At 37.6% G+C, this 8,870-nt stretch overlaps 2 protein-coding genes across 3 annotated transcripts; one reads left to right on the top strand and one right to left on the bottom strand.

The window, feature by feature from the left end:
- Positions 1 to 815: 815 nt before the first annotated feature.
- On the top strand, positions 816 to 3,201 carry LOC121794667 (reticulon-like protein B2). Its single transcript, XM_042192941.1, has 5 exons — positions 816 to 1,131; positions 2,026 to 2,206; positions 2,303 to 2,444; positions 2,579 to 2,648; positions 2,729 to 3,201. Exons 1-5 carry the CDS (start codon positions 924 to 926, stop codon positions 2,896 to 2,898), a joined length of 771 nt encoding a protein of 256 aa, XP_042048875.1. The 5' UTR covers positions 816 to 923; the 3' UTR covers positions 2,899 to 3,201.
- A 262-nt stretch (positions 3,202 to 3,463) lies between these two features.
- Positions 3,464 to 7,862, bottom strand: LOC121794666 (peroxisomal biogenesis factor 6-like). Of its 2 annotated transcripts, XM_042192940.1 has the most exons (14): positions 7,500 to 7,862; positions 7,091 to 7,212; positions 6,917 to 7,005; positions 6,800 to 6,835; positions 6,532 to 6,625; positions 6,289 to 6,378; positions 6,092 to 6,156; positions 5,514 to 6,010; positions 5,360 to 5,426; positions 5,148 to 5,246; positions 4,360 to 5,064; positions 4,213 to 4,284; positions 4,006 to 4,134; positions 3,464 to 3,868 (listed from the first exon to the last, which is right to left on the bottom strand). In XM_042192940.1, exons 1-14 carry the CDS (start codon positions 7,715 to 7,717, stop codon positions 3,755 to 3,757), a joined length of 2,397 nt encoding a protein of 798 aa, XP_042048874.1. In that variant the 5' UTR covers positions 7,718 to 7,862; the 3' UTR covers positions 3,464 to 3,754. The 2 variants fall into 2 exon arrangements, with proteins under 2 accessions (XP_042048874.1, XP_042048873.1); XM_042192939.1 differs by having other exon boundaries at positions 4,006 to 4,284.
- Between the last annotated feature and the right edge of the window lie 1,008 nt (positions 7,863 to 8,870).

The following is an 8,870-nucleotide window of genomic DNA, read 5'->3' as shown; positions in this document are numbered from 1 at the left end:
TTAGTCATTGTTGATAGTAATTAGAAGAGAGGTTTTACTTAACCATACCTTTAGTGCGCAATATTGCATAGAGTGGGGTAATATTATTAAAAATGTAATCAATTAAACAGAATATCTTACAAATCAAACCATGTCTTTATATGGGCAATACTAGACTTGCCCAAGGTTTACCGAACCGGCGGTTAAAATCGAAACCGTGAGAATTTACCCGAACTGAAACCGTCAATTTTTGAACTGGGGTTCAGTTTAGGTTCAAAATTTTTTGAATCGAAACCGTGTCGGTTCCGGACAGTTCCAAACCGGAACCACGGAAAACCGTAAAACCAAGCCGGAACTGCAAAAAACTGACGGTTCGGAACCTTGAAAAACCGTAAAAAAAAAAGGCTGAAAAATGGCCGGTTCGAAACCGAAACCGAAACCGGCGATTTTGGAACCGGAACAGCGAAACACCCTCGCAGTTCAGTTCCGGTTCGGCAATTTCCAAAACCGAAACCCTCGGTTCCGGAACCGTGGGCACCTCTAGGCAATACTGCATAGAGAGGCGTGATATAATAAAATTGATATTCGATTATATATATCAAAAATTTAAGTGCAATTCATTGTTATTGCTATTGCTGTTGTTTTCAAATTTTATGCAAGATTTAAGCCTTTTTTTAGAATCAAGGCTTTTTTAAGATTTAAGTCATGATGATGATATCCTCGAATTATGTTATCTTAAACCTAACGTCCGTTAAATCATAACGTTTCTTTTCTGGACTTCCGTTACTCCGAACGACCATCACATCACTTTTTAAAATTCACTCGGCTTTCAATGTCGATAAATCTGTACAATCTCATTCAAGGAAACAATACCTCTCGGAAAAAGTCTGAAATATTGATTGAAATCATCGTAAGGCGGCGACTGAGATCGGAATTTGGAATCGATGGCTGAGCACACCGTCGAGCATGAGAAGCACGAATCTGAATCTCTGATCGATAAGATCACGGAGAAATTGCACGATGCTGATTCATCGTCATCGGATTCTGACGGCGATAACGACATCAAATCGGCTGCATCCGCCGTCAAGTCCAAGATCTATCGCCTGTTCGGCCGTGAAAAGCCCCTTCACAAGGTTCTAGGCGGTGGAAAACGTATGACATTATATTTGGAATTTTTAGATTGTTTTTTATTACTCTTGGTACTCTAAAAACTATGTGTTTGACATATCTAAAATATGTCAGTATTGAAACTGGGGAATTTGTTCGTGTTTTTGGAGGGAAGTGTTTAGGTTTCATTACTTTAATTGATGATTTATTTACTTGTGGATACGAATAAATTTAGGGATTGGATTTTTTCTATTAGTATGAATTAGCATATTTGTTTATTAGTGAGTGAGTGAGTGAGAAAAGATGGATGTTATGTTTTTCTATTGATTCACTTGTTTACATATGAATTGATATGCCATGTAGTTTTCTGTTTTGAGAAATGGATGTTCTATCGAAAAAAGTTCCTGATAACAAGCAAATTTTGAGTGTAATCCTTTGAAGTTAAAATGACAAGAATTAGGAGCTCTGCTGTAGTTTCTTCTCTTTAGCTAATTGTTTTAGGAAGTGCTATTTCCTCGTTCATTTATTTCCAGATCCTCAAATGCTTTGATACCTGATTATTTGTTCTGTTCATATTCTTACCGAATGTTAACTTCACGATAGTTGAATAACGAATCTGTTTTTGTCTAATGTATCAAACTGTATGCTGGATTAAGAAACAACGTGCTCTTTTTGCTGCCATTAGGCTGTTCAAATGGAAAACATAATGTGCATTACATCTTTGTATTCATTTTTGGGTAAAAATTTCAATGAAGTCGTATTAGTAGATAGTGAGTTTGGTATGTGTGTGTTGGATATCCTTTTGGTTGCATTATTTGTGGAACATATGAACTAAACCAGTATTTGACTGATATGAAGTTAAGATGTCAATCTGACGTATTGTTTCTTCCTATGCACCTGTATTGTTACAAGTCTGTACTTGATTGAATTTTCTTGCAGCTGCTGATATTTTCTTATGGAGGGACAAGAAAGTATCTGCCGGCGTTCTTGGTGTTGCGACAGTGATTTGGGTGCTTTTTGAATTGCTTGAATACCATTTGCTAGCGCTAGTGTGCCATATCCTGATTCTTGGTCTAGCAATCGTTTTTCTGTGGTCTAATGCAGCCTCTTTTATAAAAAAGTATGCTTACTGACCAACCTACGCGCACTCATTTTTTAATTTTTTTAAATTTGTGCTCTAGAACAGGCAACTTACTTCCTCTCTCATGCTTTTCAGATCTCCACCTAGAATCCCTGAAGTTGTTATTCCTGAGGATATTGTACGGGATGTAGCTTCTGCATTCCGGAGTCAAATCAATTTTGCTCTTGCCATCCTCCGAGATATTGCATCAGGGAAAGATGTGAAGAGCTTCCTTGCAGTATGTTAATCTTATCATGCCCTTAATCATTTATGAATGTTTGAGTGATTGGCGTATTGATTCGTATGAAATGTGTGAAGATTGATTCACATCTAAGAACTTAATTGTTTTTTTGGGGGGTCATGTGCTTTTAGGTGATTGCTGGACTATGGGTTCTTTCTATACTGGGAAGCTGCCTCAACTTCCTCACCTTGTTCTACGTCGGTAAGTGCATGGCTAATTGACCACATTTTCTTAATCGAGTTTTCTCCTTGAGTTACTAATGTTTTCCCCTCCAAAAACAGGTTTCCTTTTGTTGCACTCAGTGCCTCTGCTTTATGAAAAATATGAGGATCAGGTTGACGCTTTTGCCGAGAAAGCTGAGGCAGAGCTGAAGAAACAATACGCTGTGTTCAGTTCCCAGGTCTTGAGTAAAATTCCGAGAGGGCCGTTGAAGGAAAAGAAGTTCCTGTAAACCGTTTGGAGGTGTGTTGCTATGTGAAAGTAAATCTGTTGGGTCGCTGTGCTGCTTTGATTAGTTTCACAACTTACTTGGTCTTATAGAACCCATGTTTGCACCAGTTTGTTTTTTGTGGGTTCCTAATGGAAAAACATGTGCGTTACTTTATTAGGCATTTTCTATTTGTGTTGTCTCTGCATTATTTAAAATTTGTACGACATCCAATCGACCAAGTGGTATTAATAGTTATCTGTCTAAACTTTATAAAAGGTTGTATAGATTATTCAGATTTTGTATTGAATTTGATGTTACGATGTAGTTCTGCCTCTGCATTATTTATTCATACTATTTTGTATTGCTGTTGTGTATGCAGTCAATGAAGAGATGAAAAAAGGTGTTATAGGGATATTGTGTAACAAAAAATGCTTTAAAGTTTCTATCTTCTTGATGTATTAACACGACAAAATAAGTGAGATATGGAGTCTCAAATAAATCACTCGATGATTCAGTATTTACCAGAGGAGTAGATCCTTAGCTAATGTTTGTTTAGAGCAAATAAATTAAAAAAGAGGAAATGGAATTTTGATAAATCTGATATTTCATACTACTATTAATTCAAATTCACACAAATGAATAACAAATGGCTAAATCCGCATGGATGTTCTATATATGGCATTATTTACAGCTACTGTATCCAAGCCTACATTTTTCACAAATAAGCATGTAAAAACTGCAAAATCCAACACGAATCAAAACATTAAAAATCCCCTGAGGCTGATGCAGACCAAATCCCGTGGTTATCTCAAGCAATTCCAACGTTCGACAAGAACTAAAAACCGTTGAATGTTTTGACACGCAAACTTGCGATGTTCTAGAGGAAGTAAGATAGCTGCTCTGTCTTCCTCGAACCCCCCTCTCCGTAGAGATCATTCCATTGCTTAAGCTCAGCCATTATGGAGCCCCCGGAAGCAAAACTAGCAGCAACCTGCACCATCATGGATTAATCATGAAACTTGACATGTCAATATGAAGTTCAGAGCAATGGATAAAACAAATATCGCTAACAAGAAATTGATCATGCTGTCAAGAAATACATTCGTATGGTAAGCGGAGTCACGTTACCTGATTCCTGGCCTGCTTAAAGTCTTCCATGTTTAAGGGCCTCAATGATATTGTTTTTTCCTCTTTAGTTTCTTCTTTGGAAGCAGAATCATACTCAGAGCTCTCCGCATCATCTATCTGCTTCTTTTCCTGAGTAAGCAAAGCTGTTAGTGGAAAACTGATGTATTGAGAGTTAAAAGTTGATCCTTTTGTAAGAAATTGAAGTACCTTATCCTTCTTCTCTCTCTCCTGCTTTATGAGTTCTCTGACTGGTCTATAAGCTGCTGTTACACACAAATTCTGTTTCCAATAGCCATGTTAATGGCAGATATAAAAAGAAAACAAATTCAACAATTTCCAAATAGCCAAACAAACCTTTAGATCACTTCCACTGTAGCCTTCTGTCATGACTGCAAGCTCTTTGAAGTCTAGGACTTCCACTTTTTCCTTGGATAACAGTGTTCTCAATATCATTTCTCGGTTCTCTACTGAAGGTAGGCTGACCATAATTCTGCGCTCGAACCGCCTAATAATGGCTTCATCGAGATCAAATGGTCTATTAGTTGCTGCAAGAACAAGTATCCGCTCCCCAGCTTTTGTCATTAGCCCATCCCAATGTGACATGAACTCGTTCTTGATTTTCCGCATCGCCTCATGCTCTCCTACTCTTGTTCTCTGCCCGAGCATACTGTCTACCTCATCGACAAAGATAATGGTAGGGGAAACCTTGGCTGCAAGAGTGAAGAGAGCTCGGACGTTCTTTTCATCTTCCCCAAACCATTTTGAAGTGATTGTTGACATTGAGACATTTATGAAGCTAGCCCCAGCTTCATTGGCAATGGCTTTTGCCAGCATTGTTTTTCCTGTCCCGGGAGGGCCAAAGAGCAGTATGCCTCTGCAAGGCTTGAGAAGCCCACCGGTGAATAGGTCTGGCCTTCGAAGAGGAAGCATCACCAGCTCCTGAAGTGATTCCTTGATGTCATTCAGAGCTCCAATATCGGCAAATGTCACTCCGATCTCATTTGCAGGGATGACTTCTGGCCTAATCCGCTTCTCGAATTCATTATCTGGAGGTACTTCCTGGCATAAGCACCAAAATAACAGACTAGTTAAACGATTTATTCCATTAAGGATCAGTGTCGTGATTCGTGTTCAGGACTTACCGGGACCTTAATGGCTGATGCATTCTCAGCATCAGTCTTTGTTGAACCGGCTGATTTCTCCGGTGCACTCTTGCTCCCCAGCTTTAATCCAGCAGCATTCTGTCGTAGTTAAAACATGATCCGTTAAATGAGTGGTAATATTACAATAAAAAGTTAGGAACACAGAAAAGCAGAATTGAGATAGGAAAAGACTTGAATAAGTCAGCATTTACCTCCAATTTAAGGGTATCTATGCCAAACTTCCTCCTCTCTTGGAAAAGGCTTAATCCATGTGCCAGACTGCACCATATGCAGTGAAGTTAAGAAAACAATATCACAAAATAAGGGACAGAAATAATAAAATGAATAATTTTATTCATATCCAACCTGACTGATGATATGAGAAGCTTCCCATTACGATACTCGGGATCCTTGCTAGACATCAAATGGTATGACAGGGCAGAAACTACGATTTCCTCGATGTAGTTACTTAGAAGCATGGTGTCGGCATGACAGATGGATCCTAAATCATCACACTCTAGATCATTTGCAGCAAGTACCTCAGAAATGTGATTCCTGTTATCCTGAAACTGGATCTTCTTTATATCCTCTTCGAGCTGAGCTTTCCAGCTTGGAAGATTAGTTTCATCTTCCGGGGGTCTGATCTCGATATTGTAAGGGAATAACAGACTAATCCGATCATCAACTATCCTTGATTCCTCGGTAAGGCCCAACATTTGGGAACCAAGGACCAAGATTGATCCTGATAATTTCTTCAACATTCTACTGAACATCTTATATAGTCTAGAAGATTGGAGAAATAGCCTGTCAACATCCCGGATATACAGAACTATAGAACCGGTTTCAGAAAGTGAAACCAACACCTGCAAATGACATTCCCTTAATGATGTAGCAAGCAAATATTTGATCACATAAAATGGGATCAAGGGGATTCCTGAAGCTACCTTATAAAGTGACTGCACAAAAACCTTCTCATCGAAACTCCAGCTGTTCAAGCGTTTAGAAGGAGCTAAGAAAGTGAAAAGGACCAAGTATAAGATGATATGCAATTAGGCTCATCTTGGACAACATGCTTGAAAAATTTGGACATAAACTTGCATGTAAAGATTAATAGACGCGATTAGGAGAATGTATACTGAACCTGCACTTGAAGAGTATGACTGTAAACTGATGCTGCTCATATCTGAAGAGACAGAGGAAGCTCTCCGATGCTGTGGAGGTTTTTTGATTGCTTCATTTCAAGAAAATGAAAAGTGTGACACACTGTTAGTTGCTAAAATAGATAGATGTATAAAGAAAACCAACCATATATGACTGTTCTAGTATAAAGAAAATCTGAATTCATATCTATGAATCGAAAATAGCATCATGATTGATATTGTACCTCTGTCGTCCTCTCTTGCAGGAAGTGCAGAGAACGAACCAAGAAAACTGGTCACTCGTTCAAATGTTACTTCAGAGATGGACCTCTGCAGAGACTAAAATAGGAAAACTGGATTTCATTAACATTGGTTGATTTATATTGTTCATGGATATTCGATAAACTACGACCATCTTCATGTGGCCACTCTTTTGATCAACAAGACCAGTGTTCATCAACAACACCTATCAACCATCATAAAGTTAATCTAGTAAATAAAACAAGTACTCACAGTCTCTTTATTGATGCTACCGAACTTGCTTTGGATCTGTGGTTGATTGACAAAAACAAGTAAATACCAGATCAGAAAATGTGCAAGAAAGAACAAATCTCTAGGAGATGAACGCACCTTAAGCGAAAAGTTGGCCATATCGAGGAGCAGCAACTTGGCATCGAACTGATGAGCTAGCGCCTTAGCAAGCGTTTGCTGGTATGGTTCTGCAAAGCCAGAACAGGATAAGAAATACTACTACTACTTTAAGAAATGTAGAGGAAAATGCAAATTTGTGAAGCAACGTGTTACCTGCAGGTCCAGAGAGCAATATAGCCCGACTTGCAGGGGACAGATTTCGAGTGTGCTTAGAGACATCCAAGTGTTTAAGATGAAAATAAGCCGCATTTGTTAGCAAGAGACGCGTTCGCTCACTGTCGAATTCATCAAGACAGGGGTGTTAGCACATTTATTCTAAACAAACATTTTGGTTAAGATTTATTAGGGAGAATATAATTGTCATACATCTTTTTAGATATGAAGACTTGAACTATGCTAACAAATTTTGGCAGGAAAACAGTCCCTAAACCAAAATAAAGCATGAAAACATAAACTAAGGCACAGAAAAGGAAAAAGGAAATGCTTATTCTTTCCATGGAAACTACTTTACAATATATATATTCACATAAAAAAATTCTTCATCATTTTGTATAAATTTAACCTGAGATAATATGGGAAGTCCTCAAAGGAAACTCCACAGCTCTTTCCATCAACAACCAATCGGAGAAGTTCGAGGTGTATTCCCTCGGGGGTGACGCCTTCGGCGGCGGCGGCAGAGGCAGAGGTCCATCGGCCGAACGTGGAGCCGGAGGCCAGACCGAGGCCGACTCCTAAGCCGACGCTCAATGCCGACAACAATACGTGGTTCTGTTCCATCATCCCAATACCTATACGTACACAGAAGGATATACGTACAGGAAAATGGGCAGAGTAAATGCAGATTTTTTGGTTCCGAATGAGACGTTGGTCAATTCCTTTGGTTTGTGTTTGTGAATTAATTGACAGGTAAATAGAGCAGGGAAGATTGTGAGGATGACGCTATGCTATATATAGCCAGCTATGAGAGAGAAGACGTTCAAAAACAGTCCAAATTTTGGTCGAGTTTACTTTTTTGACATATTTTTGCCAAAATGTCAGAAAAAAGGAGTTAATGTGTTTAGCTACATGGAGAAAATTCCAGCTGAAAATTCGAGTTTTAGTATAGTATGAATAAGCAGACTTTATATTATCTTTCTAATTTAAGAAATTTCCCATAGGGGATGACTAATTGACTGCAAGATATTTTTATTTCAGGTATTTATTTATGTTCTGTGAAATTTGATACAAACAAATGTTGATTGTCTTATAGTTAGTTGGTGTAGGTACTAAGAAATTGCTTGACATTATTAGGACAAAAAAAAGTAAAAAATTTGTAGAATGTGAATCATACTTATATTTATTGAGTTTATAATAATTATAAATAAAATGAATGATTAGAATATGATATTCATTTATATAAAAAAATTAAATACGACAATTAGTGAAGACCAGAAAAAGATGTTAAAATTGAACAAGTAATAGGAACAAGTTGGTATCTACTTAATCCGAGAGCTATGTAATCTCAATACGTAAAGTTTAATTGATGTAATCATGTTTTCAGAAAGTTTAAGTTGACTAACAGTAAATGTTCCTTATTACAAATAAATAAATTTTAATACCATTCTGTTTTCAGTAATTATTCACTGTTTTAAAAATACTATAGTAAAGATATTAATGAAACAAGTGAAAACAATTCTTCTTTTCTGGCTCTTTTATCGTCCACCAATCCGTTGGCATTGTCTTCAAATACACCTGGCAGAGTTCTATTGGCTGTCATCTACACCATTCTGACTGTTTGAGATCCGATTGTCGTGAAAAAATGTGACATAGTATATTATTTTATTTAAAGCAAATATTTGCAGACAAATTTTATGGCATGCATTCGTCGGGTCCTTCTAAAATTGGTCCAAGAATAAAATATTCCGACATCATTTTTTTGCCATAAATTAACAAT

Source organism: Salvia splendens, chromosome 3 (genome assembly GCF_004379255.2).
Source record: "Salvia splendens isolate huo1 chromosome 3, SspV2, whole genome shotgun sequence".
NCBI classification, from domain to species: Eukaryota; Viridiplantae; Streptophyta; class Magnoliopsida; order Lamiales; family Lamiaceae; genus Salvia; species Salvia splendens.
The sequence above is the reverse complement of the archived record's forward strand: the minus strand, read 5'-3'. Positions and strand labels throughout refer to the sequence as shown.